Source organism: Miscanthus floridulus, chromosome 5 (genome assembly GCF_019320115.1).
Source record: "Miscanthus floridulus cultivar M001 chromosome 5, ASM1932011v1, whole genome shotgun sequence".
Taxonomy (NCBI): Eukaryota; Viridiplantae; Streptophyta; class Magnoliopsida; order Poales; family Poaceae; genus Miscanthus; species Miscanthus floridulus.
The window spans coordinates 133699277-133716665 of record NC_089584.1 but is presented as its reverse complement, the minus strand read 5'-3'; the positions used below and the strand labels follow the sequence as shown (position 1 = coordinate 133716665).

General features: G+C 47.2%; 1 protein-coding gene across 1 annotated transcript; it reads left to right on the top strand.

The window, feature by feature from the left end:
* Positions 1-200: 200 nt before the first annotated feature.
* Positions 201-2167, top strand: LOC136453680 (amidophosphoribosyltransferase, chloroplastic-like). Its single transcript, XM_066454238.1, has one exon. The coding sequence runs from the start codon at positions 283-285 to the stop codon at positions 1909-1911; it is 1629 nt and encodes a 542-aa protein (XP_066310335.1). The 5' UTR covers positions 201-282; the 3' UTR covers positions 1912-2167.
* Positions 2168-17389: the final 15222 nt, after the last annotated feature.

The window sequence follows — 17389 nt, the reverse complement described above, 5'->3', positions numbered from 1 at the left end:
TTATTATAAAACATATTCTATGATTAATATAATAACACTTATTATACATTATAAATACGAGTAGTTATATATATTACCATATATAATTAAACTTTTAAAAAATAACTCTCCGAAGGAGAGATGTGTATTTTTTTTAACAGCCCAGAACTGAAACTCGAAATACAGATCCACACGCCCGCCCGCCTGCTTAAATCCTGCCCCTTCACGTGCGTTCGGGAGGGCATCCTCGAAAGCCCTCACCTGCCCCAAAGGCCCAAACTCCCATACCGCCGCGTACCACGCATGGCCGCCACCGCCGCCGCCACGACCGCCACGCCTTCCTCCCCCCTCCTCCGCCGCGCCGCTGCGGCGCCGACCACAAGCCACCACTACCAGCTCAGGTGCTCCACCAAGCCCTCGCTGTTCGAGCTGCGGCACCGCGCCGCGCGTATCACTCCCGCGCGAGCTCTGCTCCCTGACCGCGTCACGCCGTTTTCCTTCGACGCGGACGGCGACGACCATCCCCGAGAGGAGTGCGGCGTGTTCGGAGTCATTGGCGACCCGGACGCGTCGTCGCTCTGCTACCTCGGCCTGCAGAAGCTGCAGCACCGCGGGGAGGAGGGCGCGGGCATCGTTGCTTCGGACGCCGACGGCAAGCTCAATTCAGTGACGGACCTGGGTCTCGTCGGGGACGTTTTCCGCGACCCGGCGCGCCTCGCCAAGCTCCCCGGAAACGCCGCCATCGGGCACGTGCGCTACTCAACGGCCGGCGCCTCTTCCAGGCGCAACGTGCAGCCGTTCCTCGCCGCGTACAGGTTCGGGCAGCTGGCTGTGGCGCACAACGGCAACCTCGTGAACTACCAGGCGCTGCGCAACAAGCTGGAGGCGCAGGGTTCCATCTTCAGCACCTCGTCAGACACGGAGGTCATCCTGCACCTCATCTCAACTTCGCTCTCGCGCCCGCTGCTCTCGCGCGTCTGCGACGCCTGCGAGCGCCTCGCCGGCGCGTACTCGCTGCTGTTCCTGACGGCCGACAAGCTCTTTGCCGTGCGTGACCCGTTCGGCTTCCGGCCCCTGGTTATGGGCCGCCGCCCCAACGGCGCCGTGGTGTTCTCGTCGGAGACCTGCGCGCTCGACCTCATCGACGCCACCTATGAGCGCGAGGTGGAGCCCGGGGAGGTGGTGGTCGTGGACCGCCGCGACATGTCGGTGTCCTACGCCTGCCTCGTCCCGCATCGCCCGCGCAAGTCATGCGTGTTCGAGCACATCTACTTCGCCCTTCCCAACTCCGTCGTGTTTGGGCACGCCGTCCACGAACGCCGCAGCGCATACGGCCGCGCGCTCGCCGAGGAGTCGCCCGCCCCGACCGCGGACGTCGTCATCCCCGTGCCTGACTCGGGGTTCTATGCCGCGCTCGGCTTCGCGCAGGCGTCGGGGCTCGAGTTCCAGCAAGGCCTTATCCGGTGGCACTACAGCGGCCGCAGCTTCATCCAGCCATCGCAGGCAATCCGTGACCTCGCCGTCAAGCTCAAACTCGCGCCCGTACGCGGCGTCATTACCGGCAAGAGCGTGGTCGTCGTCGACGACTCGCTCGTGCGCGGCACCACCTCGAGCAAGATTGTGCGCCTGCTCCGCGATGCCGGGGCGCGTGAAGTGCACATGCGCATCTCCAGCCCCCCGGTCGTCGGGTCCTGCCTCTACGGCATTGACACGCCGAGCGAAGGCGAGCTGATATCCAACAGGATGGACCTCGAGGGTGTGAGGAGGACCATTGGCTGCGACTCGCTTGCCTTCCTCTCGCTCGAAAAGCTCCATAGCATCTACGGCAATGAAGCACATGAGTTATGTGATGCCTGCTTCTCACGGAACTACCCGGTGCTGCCTACCGTGCCGGAGCCGGTCCCAGAGCTGGTGTCTGCCTTCGAAGACTAACGAGAAAGGGTGTGGCTCTATACTCTGCATGCTTACTATTACTATAGAATCTGGACTAAATTTTGGGCATAGCATTTTTGTCTTTGCAATTGCATTCATCCATCTGAATTTTGATGTTACAAGGTTTAGACACTGGTTGAACTGCTATTGTGAGTTTGATCTGATCTATTGTATTGCTATATGACGACGACGACAATGAATGGCAAGAAAATTATATCAGTGGTACATGTTTACCTTTTCACAAATTCAGGTTTAATCTGCTGCTGTTTTGAGTTTCTTCAGAGGTCGTTCTCACCTTCCTGGACTTGCATAAGTTCCATATTTGGTTGAGTGTCTATCACTAAGAATGGGCTGGTTTTGGATATGGCAAATGCGCATTCAGAGTTTAGTTTGATCTATATTAGTGGCGTTGTGCTAGCTGATAGTAACTGTATTTAGTCCTAGGCTGCTGATGTGTATAAGTGAGTCAAAGTTTAGGAATGCAATTTCCTAGCTTTTTACTTTCATCCGGAGTTCCTGTTTGCTCCAGATTGGGTACATGAAAAATTTCAAAATTCTTAGTTGCAAACTTTGCATCGCTTCTTTAGAATCAGGGTTTCTGATCCTTTTTCTAGAGTTGGGCTGTCCATAAAATGTGCCAACCTCAATCACTAGTGAAGTGCCTCCTCCAAGGTCTTGTTGAATTGGACAGCAAATAGTATACGCTACATATATTTTCAAAATTTTCTTAATGTGCCAAGGCAAACAAGGAAATTCCTAGAACCTTACTGCACTAGACTAGCACTAGTGGTATGATACCCTACACATTGTAATCAGGCCTGTGACTGCAATACTACATGCTTCATACCAATTGCCTGTCTTCCGATGACAGTCCTTGTTTAGATGTTGATTTGCATTCAAGAAGAAGGCACTCAAAGATAAGCAGAATGTTGTGATGTCGACATGATCCTTGTTTATGATTTAATACTGGCCAAAACAAACACGGATTTGGCCGGGTTGCTGCTCATCTGATGTATTGCGGTCTTCTGTGTAGTATAATATGTTGACTCAAAGCTGGTTTTCTGTTGGAGTACATTTGACATGTTCAGATTTGGTCCTTGAAATCTTTGCCCTACTCCTTATGGATGCTCTGACCCTATCTTCTGTTTCGATCGAGACATGTGCTTTCGTGATGATGGTCATCTTTGTATTGTTTCTCTGAATATATGGATGTATCCATGTCTTCTTGTGAACGTGAGCTATCAGCTACTATGTCCTATACTCCTATGTGATGTTGCTCATGCTCATCTGTTGAAGTACTCTTCCAAATCCATGGGCCCATTTGTAAGGTGAACTGTGTTGAAGTACTCTTCCAAATCCATGGGCCCATTTGTAAGGTGAACTGTGTTGAAGTACTCTTCCAAATCCATGGCTGCAGGACAAGTTTTGAATGGTCAGGAGAGACTCGCAGTCATCCAGCGGATGAATTGGACGAGTGGCATTGTGAGGTCCCCTTCTTTCGGCAGAGAATATGTCCTGTTTTTCCTAATTCAGGGTAGGCACAAAAAAAAAAGTGCCCAATAGGATAGGTTATTCGTTTGCATATCTTCCAGTGATTCTGGTTATCTGAGAATTGGACGTCTGTTAACTCTTTCAGTTCTTCCTAGGTTAACAGCCGCAGGGGAACAGTTATCTGAGGATTGGACGTTTCTTAACTCTTTTAGATGTTCTGCCGTGGTTACGTTTGGATCATTCCTCACCTCCTAAATCTAGTTTCATTTAGTCCTATTTAATCACTTTTACCCAAACACTACGATTAAAAGTGTGTTTGGTTTCTCTTCTAATTTTTAGTTCCTATCACATCGGACGTTTAATACTAATTTAGAGTATTAAATATAGACTAATTACGAAACTAAATACACAGATTGAGACTAATTTGCGAGACGAATCTATTAAGTCTAATTAATCTATGATTTCACAATGTGGTGTTACAGTAAACATATACTAATGACGGATTAATTAGGCTTAATAACTTCGTCTCGATGATTATTGATGACTTATGTAATTTATTTTATTATTACTATTCGATCACTCGATATGACATCCATATGATACCTCTTACAGCCTGTTCGTTGGTTGGTTTCTGGGCTGATAAGCCCGGCTGGTGCTGGTTTGTTGTGAGAGAAAAACACTGTTGGCTGGCTGATAAGCCCTGACTGAAACCAACAAGCGAGCAGGCTGTAACTTTAGTCTCTGAATCCAAACATCCTCTAAATGGGACTAAAAAGTGTATTAACCAACTAGTCACCCAAGTGTTGCTAAATATGACTAAAGCCCACCTTTTAGTCAGGTTGTCGCACCTTTTAGTTACTTTGGATCCAAACACCCTGACTAAAAGGGACTAAAAGACATCTTTTAGTCTCTTTTAGTCTATTATACCAAACAGGGGATGACTAAATTTTAGAAACTGATTTAGGAGGTGTTTGGTTCTTTAGTCGCTCCTAAAATTTATGTCACATCGAATATTTAGGTATTAATAAAGAGCATTAAATATAGATTAATTACAAAACCAATTATATAGATGGAGGCTAATTTGCGAGACGATTTTTTAAGCCTAAGTAATCTATCATTAGCACATGTTTACTGTAGCAATAGGTTGTCAAATCATGGACTAATTATGCTTAAAAGATTCGTCTCGCAAATTAGTCACAAGTTGTGTAATTAATTTTGTAATTAATCTATATTTAATACTCCATGTATGTGTCTAAACATTCAATGCGACAAGAATTTTAGAAACCCTATAAAAAACAAACATGGCCTTAGATCACTAAATTTTAGGAGGCTTAAACCAAACACGCCCTGACAGCCACAGTGCATGCATGTACATATTCTGTAACTGCTGTAGAAGCGTATTTGGGATCTGCTATCATGGGATAACCTTGAGACTATCTCTTGTCATGCTGTTTGGCTCATATCATATCGGTCATTAGGATTGATGGAATGGAGCTGGCTGCCCGATCCTTGGCCAGTGGGCAGTGGCTACCGTGACTCCGTGAGTTCCTTGTAGCTGTGCTAGTCCTTGATCATGTCATGCAGCGCAGCAGCAGGTTCCTGCTGCAAGCAAAATTACTTGTCCTTTTAATCAGACATCGTTGTTACTTAGAGTATTATTATTTTCCTCTTCTTTTGGTAGACCGCATCTCTTTTCTACGAATGGCAGCAGTTTTGTTTTTATAGCCTGTTTGTTTCCTGCTCAACGGAGCCTGACTCGCATATACTCCGTAGGGCGCCCGCAACGGTGGGCGACGTTGCCAGCAAATATTCTTTTTTATTCCACGTGGACGAGAATACGAACTCGCTAGCGACTGCCGAAGCGGTAGGCTCGCACGGGTTCGGGGCTTATCTTATAATCCATACTATTTAATTTATTTATTTAGTCGAAATAATGTTTTTCTCTCGTAATAATTCATAGGTCAATTTTACAGTCTCTGACGCTATACGCTCTCTCTCTCATCCTGATGTGCAACTGGTATTTTTCTCTTTTTATACTCTTTTTCACCTCCACATCGCTAGCGATTTGCTAGCTGCCGTTGAGGACGCCCGTACCAGCCAGGCTAATCAGGGATAGGCCCAAGAGATGCAACTACTCTTGTTTGGTTCATTGTATTCTAGAAAAAAAAAACATGCTAAGTATACCGTTTGTTTGATTGGCTGTACTAGGATACATCATATATTAAATTCAAAATGAAAAAACAAGTATCAAAATCAATGTTAAAAAAAGCGACGCTAGGCGGTCGCCTGGGCGCGCTTACGCGCTGGGCGACGGGGTACCGCCTCGCCTAGGGGGATAGGCGGTACCTAGGCGGCTGCCCAACTGTTGCCGGATAAAGGCGGCCAGATCCGCCAAGGCAGGGACGTGTGGGGGCGGCGCGGAGGTCGGGAGACGATGGGAGAGGAGCTAAGATGAGGCAGCGGCGGACGGTGGGGGAAGAGGCGGTGGCGGCGGGCAGATCCGCCAAAGCAGGGACAAGTGGGGGCGGCGTGGACGTCAAGCGACGGTGGAGGAAGGTGGTAACGTCGTCGGCGGCGGCGACGACCGGTGGGGAAGGAGGCGACATCGGGGCATCAGGCGATGGCGGCGGCGTGGGCGAGTGACGGGCGAGCACGAGCAGAGGCTCGGAGGGAGAGAGACGGGAATAGAGGCTGAGAGAAGATAGGATAAGACCTGGACCGGACTTGAGAGACTTGGGCCGTTATTGGGCCTTCTCTTATTTTTCCACCACTGATCTGCTATTTTTTTTCTTTTAAGTATTTATGCATGTATTAGCTACCACCTAGAAAAACACCTTAAAACGCCTAGGCTCGCCTAGGCCCACCTAGGCGTAGGCTATGGGTCACCGCCTAGAGAGCGTCTAGCGCCTTCTTGAACTTTGATCAAAATAATATCTATTTGTTTGAATCCACTATGTACTAGTTAATTTCATCATGTTAAGTCTTAATCTACTTTAAAATATATTAATATATCTTAAAACATGCTGATTATTTATTAATATCATATTTGCTTATTAATATGATGTATCATGGGAGCCTGGCTATTTAGAAATGGGTTTCGTTTTTGTTTCCCGGGAGTTAGACCGTTTTCAACAAGGAACTTATATGGGCACCTAAACCCAAAATGGGTAGCAAGAGACCCAAAATCAGCCTCCAACAGAGTACATATACAGAAGACCTATTTTGGGTTGCTTGAGAGGCACACACCCAAATATGGGCATCATCTCTTCTAGAAACCCATTGCAGAAAGGATTCTCTTTTGAGTCTTGTTGTTGGAGAAGATGCCGAATAGGTATTGAACCTTTTACATGTAGCGCTACCCAAATGACGAATATGTCTTGTATTTTGGGTGTTGTTGTTGGAGATAGCCTTAGACTCCCAAGCTGCTTTTGCATCCCAAGCAATTATGCAGACATACAAATGCCTGGCCTGGCTGAGTAAGGCTTGCCTTGCTTGCTCGGGCGAGCCAAATTGGCTCTCTTAGAAGAGCAAGGTAAAATCTTGCTCACACAGGCTACGAGGCAAGCTTGCTCAGGATCCAATCATTTGTTCAATTCTGATTTCTCGATTATATACATTCGGCCTGTTCGCTGGTTGGTTTCTGGGCTGGTTTGGACTGGCTGGTGCTGGTTTATTGTGAGAGGAAAACACTGTTGACTGGCTGGTTTGGGCTGGCTGAAACCAACAAGCGAACAGGCTGATTAGCTGGCAAGACATCCAAGCAGCCTCTGCATCTCTAAAGTTTGGCCAAACCATGTACGTGGATCTTGGGACCTTAAATTTTGATTTCACTGGATTTTATTCGAACAACAACAATACCCGTATGAACTCTACTGCCCACCGAGTTGCATTGCCCTTCAGAGAAGTTAAGGCAGGCGAAACAAGGGCTTAGGCAATCGGCAAGAAGAAACGTCTACTCCGTATATTCTCCCGTGTGATTTCGTTAGAAAAATCTCTTGCAGCAGTTGCATTTTCCGTCCACCCATCTTCTTGTGTTCTCGTCTTTCAGCACCAGAAGCATGCATCACCGAAGCGCGTCGTGTTGCGTCCCGTTCGATCGATATATGAAATATCTCTCTTGTCTTTCCATCCGGCCTTGGCCTGGCTTTTCCCCAGGCGGCAGCGACATTTTTTGACCCGCAGGGAATTTCTCGGGCGCACACCGCAAACAAGCCAAAGCCTGGCCGGGGGCCATCAGTGCTGCTTTCCGCAATGTGGCGCGCGGGCCAAGGAGGCCGACACTGCCGTGCCGCCGTATCATCATGCTTTCTTTCATGCCCGGGGGCCGGGGCCCTACCGGCCACAAGAGTGGAGAGTGGAGACGTCCACTGGCAACGCTCCCGTGCTGCACCGGACCGTATCATTTCCTGCTTTCCGTTGATGTTGTAAGTTGCCGGGTGGCAGAGAACTCAGCGTCAAGAGGATGTTGTACGTGACGACAACAGAGGAGGGATAAGCTGCTTCGGCTCCGTCTCTAGCTCCGACCCGGATAGTGTCTATAGCTTTAAAGTTTTTAGGGTGAATAGAAAACTAAGATCCTTTAGATTAATAATCATCTTTCATTTGTAACTTGATAGATCATAAAGTAGTGCTAGTTGGATTTATAACTTGAAAACATCCTTTAGTTTGGAGCTTTATTAAGATACGTTCTGTGTCAACAATTTTTTCTTGGTTAGGGTGTTAGATCTGCTACACAAGACATGACCAACCAAAGGCCAGTGTTACGAAATCTCACCACTGTCACTTGGCTCTTTCGGTCACATTGACACACCGTGTACATTACGAAGCTTCTCCATTCAAGGGATGTGGTCTTCTTCTCCTGCACAGTTGTGAGCTGTCGCTTCACACACTGAACTGAGGGTCTCCACATGGAAGGCCACAACGCCTTCACTGGAAGGTCGCAAATACCTCAAGCGCTCTGAAACTCCGAGATACAAGGACGCAACAACACATTCTCTCAAAACTCTAAGGCCTAAACCTCACGTGAATAAACTATCCGGAGTAGCGTCTATCCTAGACTCGGATGTGATATTGAATGTCTTGATAGGGTGGATAGAGTGTACAAACACTTGCTCTGACTTGTCAGAAAATTATAAACACTAGACAACTACTGTTGTCTGTGTTTGATGACCGGCAACTCATCACGGTGTTACACGGGACGATGTTCGAAGGGCTTTGGCGTACGCAGAACTCGACAGTAAACGCAAAGAGACGAACGATTTATACTGGTTTGGACCCTCTTGTCGAGTAATAGCCTTACGCCCGGTCGGCGTGTAGCCTTTTGTGTTGGATTGATTGGTATGATTGTTAAGGTTAAAGAGGGTGCGCCGTACCTCTCTTTATATAGGGGAGAGGGTAAGGACACGTATCTAGTTCTAGTCGGTTATAAGAGAAGAGTCATAGTACTATTATAGAATCTAGCTTCCATAGTAAGCCGACTAAGTCGATCTGGAATAGCTTGAAGTCCACGTCACATTGTCTCGCGTGCTTCAACAGATCATGGGCCATCCCAGGGCCCATCCGGGTAGAACTCCCATGGGGAACCCCTAGGACCCTGGTCCGTCAAGCCCCTGAGCATGTCATGGTTGAACTCAAAAGCCTTCTTGTTCCTCCTGATCTTGCCGAGTAGAAACAAGTGTAATCCGAGTGCTTTCGTGAGTGAAGCCATGAGGTGTTCTGTAAAACCTACGGGTGACATGCACTTTTCAGGAAAGTGCATTCACTGAGTGTAGTCCCCGAGCCTCTTGCTATTTGCAAAACAAAGAGTTAGAGGGTCTAAAAGAAAAAACATCCGTAGAGGATATGTACCCTGCAGCATCCGAGCCTGTGTCCGAGTACTTGTACTCAAAACAAGGATCTGAAAACAATATACTCGAGGATGAGAGTGCCAATAAAAATTATTGCCATGTCTGCTTGTACAGAAGCAGGAAGGACCTGTCGAAATCACATGCAAAGCTTTAGTACTGTTGGTCCAAAGATCCTCAATATATCCATGAGAATATGCCATCAAATATGCTACCGGGTGTACTATAACTTCACATGTGCTAGAAAAAGGCTGCCTATACACTGGAAAAGGTGTAGTTGGATGCACTGTACCCTTGTAGTGGAGCACGTGAACCTGTGTAGGAGTCCGTAGTTTGTTGGTGTATTCCGCGTGAACCTAGTCTATAGACGTCGTCAAAATGCCTATAAAAACCCCCTAGCGAGCACTTGAACCTCAGTTGTAGAAGAAGCGAAGTGGCTCAGAATTTGTAGCTTGTAAATATGGTGGTGAGCGAAGTAGACCAGCCCCCAGGAGTACTCGGTTGGCATAGCCAAGAGCTGTAGTGACTAGAAGAATTCTTGTGAGAGGGTTTAGAGGTAGGCTAAGCCCGCAGTTGTGCACAATATAGTAGTCTAGATATGCAACTAGAAGAAATCTTGTGACAGCTGGTGGGGTGGCACATCCAGTAGTCCCATGTTAGTTCTTCTAGGGTGCCTGTTGACATCTGTCCATGAAGGGTCGTACCCAGACCTGAATGTGTACAAATGGCGTCAGTTGGGTGGCAAGATGTGCGAGTAGCTCATCCTGCATACTAGTCTGCAGGCTTCCTATTGTAGTAGCTATGATCCCAAGGGTAGGTGGCCAACAAATGTTTGTAGCCGGACAGTCTACACAAGGTTCTAGACTAGGACACACTACACTTCAGTTATCTACCTGGATGCATGACTCTTCTCTTAGATCTAGGTTCATCAGGTAGAAAAGTACCTACTAAGAAGCACTTAGAGTATGAGTACTATGTTATATCCGAGTAGGTGTTGTCTTTGTTATCGACTAAAAAAATCTTATACTAAGTGGTCTTGAATCTTGTAGAGTGTTTAACTTTGTATCCATGGAACTGTTGTTGAATAAAAATCTTCATCTGAGTACTGCGCTGTGTAGTGCATACTGTCAAGCAATTGTCCAAGTACTGCAAAATCATCCGTGTACTGCACGATGTGGCCGTATAGATGATAATCATATCATGGCCGGTACCCGGATGGAGGAAATCCAACGGATAAGTTTGGACGCATTCTGACGCGTGGGAAATCGTGAAAAGGCGTGCAACCGTCGTATCAAACCGCGCAACGTCATTAAAATAGAAGGGAAACCGAAACGTCGCGCCCATTGGTGTGATTATCGAGCCACGCGGTAGTGGAATCCCTGTATAAAAGGTAACCACCCAGTGTGTCTTTTTCCTCTATCACATTCCACATTCTACTTAAGCCCCCGTGCCTGCTGTGAGCGTCGTCTCCCTTAAACCCTAGATCTAAAAAAGAGCTATGTTTGATGGGTAAGGGCAACAACCTGAGTGATGCCACCAAGAAGGTTGCCGAGAAGAGGGCGTTGGAGGTGCTAGAGATGGCCACCGCCGCCTAGATCTGGCCGGCGCCAAGCACAAAGCCGAAACACCTTCAGAAGCTCCGCGATTAGGGCTATCTCCCTTACCAGAAGCTGCGGGAATGGAAGGCATCTAGTGAGCACTGCATTCCCAATCTTGAGCCAGGTGAAATTGTGCTCTTTATTCCGTTCATCCAGCATGGGTTAGGGTTGCCAGCTTGTTCATTTTTACCTGGGTATTTGTATTACTACGACATAACCCTGAACCATCTGAACCCTAACTCCATCCTGCATCTGTCGATTTTTGTTCATCTTTGTGAAACTTTCCTTGGTATTCCCCCCTCCATCACTATTTTCCGCTATTTCTTCGAACTGAAAGCGCACCCGGACGCCACAAATCCAAGCGTTTTGGGCGGTGCTGGTATTCAATTTTGCGTGGGGAGGAATAACGAGTATATCCACTATACTCTGGTGGATTCTGTGAAGAATTGGAGAGCTGAGTGGTTTTATGCGAGAAACATGTGGCCCCCCTAGAAGTCCATAGCGACACCGTGCCAGTGCCCAACAATCATTGGGATAAGGAGACGCTGAGTGCGACAGAACTTGAGGGTATTCGTCCTTTCCTCAAGCAAATTCGAGCCATGAAGGACCAAGGCCTTAGTGGAGTTGGAGTACTTGCCAGCTTCATTAGACATCGAATACAACCTCTGCAAGAGAGGATCCACTACGGGTTCGAGTACACTGGCCCAGAGGACCTAGCCTGGGTAACTACTGATGAACTGATGGAAGGTGAAGTTCTGGAGAGAATTCAGAACGTGCTTGCGTCGGTACAGGTGATACCATACCAATACCCGGAGCATGATTGTCAGAATCCGCCAGCCGCTGTAAGTATATTGACATTGTAATTCGTAAATATCTTAATACTGTGGAAAACTAACTCCTATGTGTTGATTGCTGGAGTTGGGGGCGAGATTTCAATGATTTGCCTGCTCATCCTCCATGTCCTGATTCTAGAGGAGTTGGCGGAAGCGAAGCGACATTTGATAGAGCTGCTGGAGGAAGCGCCGCCTCCGCCTCCCCTGTGTACCGAGAAGCCAGGGGCAAGTCTGAAGATAACCTAGACGTCGTCATAGTCCAAGCAATCCTAAGTGCCAGGCAGGGAGCCACTGGTGGGAAACGGTCGCTGGAGGCCAATGTTGCCACTGGGGGCGGGACAGTGCCCAAAAGGCCCCGTCGAGCCTACACACTGAGACCAGGTAAAAGATGTCTAAACTATCTCAGTGTAATTTGATTGTTATCTTATGCTAAATGCAATTCGTGAATAGCTACTGTAGAGGAGGCTGTTGAGGAACAGGTAGAAGAGGAGGAAGACACCTCGTTTTCCGTCAGACAATAAGTATTTTTTGAGTAAAATTCTATTGCTGAATTCTTGAGATAGGTATGCTTGATAATGTTTATTTGCTTTTGATAGGATGTCGCCACCAGACCTATGGAGCACCCGGGTGCCAACTTAGGGTGACGATATCCCGCTTGGACAAAGTGTTGTACTACGAGTCATCAGTAGGACTCAGTGCTGTCAGCATCTGTATCAAGCCTGGAGCTTGGTGGATCGCTTAGTGGGATGTTGCTAGGCAAGCCCACCCTGAAGAAAAGATCCAGTGCCAAGTAAGTGTCAAAAAATTCCTCTATATATTAATTTTGTTCTCCGGACATCACTTGTATGCTGCTCATTCCAGGGTATAAAAGGCACTAAGTGTCCGGGGACAGAGTGAGGAGCCCCGGGTTGAAGAGAACCCATGAACTAAGGGTAATCGGGTGGAAAAAAGCCAGGTAAGCGGGCCTATGTCTCCACCCGGGTCTACTGAAAAGCCCTAGGCACAGGGTCCGACGTCTGTTGTTGGGGAAGCAGAGCAACCTGCGTAGCCAGGTTCTGTGAAAAGGGTGGAGGTGCCCTAGCCACAGGTAGCAGCACCAGTTGGAGATGAAGCACATCTATCGCTGTGGGGGTATGGCCCCTGGTATCCACAAGACAAGACATGGGCCGCACCATCAGAGGTGGCCTAGCCCACAAGATCAAGGCGTGCACGGTGCTGCTCGGCGTGCACCGCAAGATATTGTATAATACCAAATAGGCTACTTTCCTTGTAACCCTACACCTCCAGAGTATATAAGGTGAGGCAGGGGTCCCCTAGTGGACATGATCCATACATCTCAATGTAATACATCAGAATATAGGATGTAGGTATTACGTCATACCGATGGCCGAACCTGTCTAAATCTTGTGTCTTGGTGATTGTATTACCATCTCGCTCCTGATCTCGCTTACCTCTACGACAAATCTACCATTATGGGATACCCCTCGGTGGACTGCTGAGCATCTTTTGTTGACAGTTGGTGTGCCAGGTAGGGGTGTGCGCTTGATCCATGGCGAGCCAGATGGACCTCAAATCAACAGTGCATTCTCGTCATCAATCTCATGGAGATCCATGCCGGTCCACGGCGACGATTCATCGCTGGCTACATCAGCCCCCGCGACAGCAGATCCAATCTTGGAACCACCTCCAAGGTCACCTTCATCAACAACTCGCCGCCTGTTTCCTCGCTACCAGAGGAGGCAAATCAACAACGACGATCTGATCATATCCATCGATCGGGTCGGTCTAAAGCTCGTCGATTGCCTCTCCATCGCCGAATTGGCTCTGGACACTCTGGTTCAGCGCTGACCACCCTCCGATCTAGATCTATCGGAGGCTGCTCGGAAAACTCCAGGGGTTACGGCCCTACCCTTTGGGTTCACCAACATCGCCGTTGCTTACCAACATGCCCTGAGGGGCAGATTCGCTGACCAGGTTGAAGACGTCCATCCTCTCGTCGACCAGATAGCGCCATACACCGCCAACCAGTCGTTCTGTCTAAAGCTAAGTCATGCATTAATATTTTTTCTAAATATTCTCCAATCTTCGTTAATCGCCATGATGTTTCTCCGAACTGTTTTCTCCATGTTTGCTCTCCAAATGATTTTCCGAACCCCTGAACAGTCCTGTTGATGCTCGGACAGCCGCCCAATCTAGAACCCACGGGGGCTACTTCTGAAGAGGGAGTGCATAGCACAAGTAGTGACCCAAGCACTACTGCACTGAGTACTCCTACCCCAGAGTCGCCGATGATGAGCGCCCTACAAGTGGAGGAGGATGACGTCGTCCCGGTTACTGGACCGAGTACCCAGCTCTAGGCTTATAAGCCAGAGTTCGTCGGTTGATGAAGTCATGGTCTAGGCTGCTGAACCAGGCTTTCGTCTTTGACCTCCAGTTGAGGGTAAGTAAACATGTTTTGTCATTTCCTACTGTAAATAACTTCCAAATTCTCATGCCAGAAATAGTCATATGCTCAGGGTGTGGAGCTGAAAGCCTCTATGGAGGTTCAAAAGATCTAGGCAGAGCTCGCCAAGCTGAGGGAGGAGCAAGCCATGAGGGAGGCCAAGTGGGAATCTTCACATAAATGCCATGAAGAGACCCTCTGTATCCCCCGTTCTCAGATTGGTGAGGCCGAGCGGCAAAAAGCGGTCGCCGAAGCAAGGAAAATGATGCCTTTGACTCTTTATTGAAAATGATAGAGAAGGCCAAACTCTTTGATACTAAGCTGAAAGGTAAAAGAACTGTACGACTTCTCTGTAGTTGATGACACATAGTAGTCGGTGATCATGATGATGATCGTTTGTTGTCCTTTTTGCAGAAGAACAGAACAGAACCCAGCGGTTGGAAGGCGAGGTGAAAGAGCTGAATGAAGCCCTGAGAACCCATCATAACCAATCTGAAGAGGTAACTGAATGAGCCAGTGAAGAACTCACTCGAGCTAAGCTAATAAAGTGGGGAGCTGATCGCGATCTAATGCAGGCTCTAAAGTCAGTGAATGACATGAAGGCTTAGCTGGAGAGAGCGTAGTCGGAGCGGAACATGCTTTGGGAAGCTGTGAAGCCACTCACCCTCCTCTTTCATAAGCCAGAAGATGGTGAAAAGAGGTGGGTGGATATAGTGAAAGACATCCCCAACCGCTTCGAGGGTTATGTGCGTGGAGCCGCCAAGGTCTGTGTCCAGAATGTACTTGATATGCTCCAAGTACTATACCCAGCTATCGATCTTCAGCAAATAACCACGAACTATGATGACAAAAAGGCACCTTACTACTGTGGAGAGGGCTGAGGAGCAACTTGACGGGCTTGCCACCACCATAACTGATGAACTAGACCTTAGGATGGAGAAGCTTGATGAATAGGTCGTGTAAGTTTGAAAAAACTTGTTGAGCACATGTGCCGGGTAGGCACGTTGTAAGAAATGATATTCTTTTGCTTATGTAGGCTTGTTAGTTTAATGACAATACTTAGCCTGTATGCTATGAATATGATCCACCTTGTCAGGGTACTTGAGCACTTAAGACGGGTTTTTTCAAAACATTTAGACTTGGTAATCTTTCAAATAACACTATAGTTTACTTAGGCTGTAAATTTGTCTTGTCGAGTCCTTTAGAAAGGCGCGTAAGACTGAGTAGCCAAGTAAAAAGTTGATCAACGTAGTTGCTATGATTAAAATCATGTTGGACCCTTCTGTCGATGTTAAGTGTTTGAAGTCACTTGTTCAAGAACCCATGTGATGACCGTTTGCTATTAGGATCTCACCCCATAGCCAACAAATCAGGTTACTTGCTTCTGGGAATCACCCTACCCAGGATGACATGCAATAGTTAAACTAAATGTTGGTAATTGGCTCATGGCCAAGGAGATGTAAGCCATCTGGGTAGGAGGCATATCTCATGAAACATAGCTTAGTACTCGGTATATAGAACGAGAACTGTGTGTCGACTGAATTTATCATATTAAGAGATGGTAGCCGCGCAAGTAGTCAGTTGTATATCTCATATATGATGTAAAAACTTCAACAAAGGGGGACAACTAAAAAGTTGTGTAAAAAGAAAAAAACATAGATTCATCTAGCGAAGAATATTGATTCTGTATTAATAAAGAACCTTAAGTACAGACGCTAGGACACTGAATTTACTTAAGCAAAAAATCTTCGTAGCTGGTCGATATTCCAGGAGTTAGGCATGGGATCATTGTCCTTTGTGATTAACTCAAAAGAACTTGGTCGGGTAACTTTGGAGATGATGAAGGGGCCTTCCTAGGGGCTGAGTAGCTTGTGGCGTCCCAAGGTATTCTGGATACATTTGAGAACTAGATCTCTGACTTGAAAGGTACAAGGGCGCACATTCTTATCACAGCGACGTCGTAGGCCTTGCAAGTACCTAGCAGACTGGAAGAGTGCGTTAAGCTTAATTTCTTCAGCACTGTCAATTTCTAGCCGCCGAGTTTCATCTGCTTCGCCTTCATTGTACTGTTCAATCCTAGGAGAGTTCCATATCAAATCTGTTGGTAAGATGGCCTCTAAGCCATAAACTAGGAGAAAAGGAGAGTACCCTGTTGCTCTACTTTGCTGAGTGTGCAATCCCCAAACAACCTTTGGTAACTCATATATCCACTTACCGCTGTAGTCTTTAAGTTCATCAAATAGCCTAGGCTTTAATCTGGCTAGAAGTAGCTCGTTAGCCCACTTTACTTGGCCGTTTGCTTGAGGATGGGCTACGGAAGCGTAGTCGATGCTGATGCCACAAACTTGAGTCCAACTTCTGAACTCAATAGCTATAAAGGGTGAGCCAAGATCTATAATGATCTGATTAAGCATACTGAACCGGTACATAATGTCTTGCATGAATTTGACTACCTTTGTAGCATTGAACTTGATGAGTGGCTTGTACTCTATCCACTTGGTAAACTTATCAATAGATACGTAGATGTACTCGAAACCACCCGGTGCTCATTTGAGGGGTCCAACCATGTCGAGCCCCCAACATGAAAAAAGCCATGATGGAGGGATGCAGATAAGGTTGTGAGCTGGGACATGGGCTTGTTTGGCAAAGAACTGACAACCCTTGCAGTGTCACACTAGCTCTTCTGTGTCTTACTGTAGGCAATAGAAACTAGATCTGAAAGCCTTGCCAACTAAAGTCCTAGAAGCTGCATGATTACCACAGCACCTAGAGTGGATTTCCTCCAAGATCTGCTGCCCTTCTTTAGGTGTAATGCATTTGAGGAGAACACCAGATGATGCACCCCGTTAGTAGAGCCTGTCTTCGACTAAGACGTAATTCTTACTTCATGTGATCTGCTCTGCTTCTACCTTGTTGTCGGGCAACTTGTGATCTCAGATGTAATCAATAAATACTTTTGTCCATGTCGGGTTAACCACTAGTGCCTAGACATTAGGAGTCGGGGTACTAGTGGGTGTGGAGGCCCCTTTCTTGATTGAAGGGACTTGGAGTTCCTGTACGAACACATCAGGGGGTACCTGGGCTCTGTCTGATCCTAATTTGGCCAAAGCGTTAACTGCAATGTTGAGATCTTGCATAACATAGAGGATTTCTACACCTTGGAAGTGTTTCTCAAGTTTATGGACTTCTACGCAGTAAGCATCCATGTTTTCCTTGGTGCAATCCCAATCCTTGTTAACCTGGTTGATGACCACCGAGGAGTCGTCATAG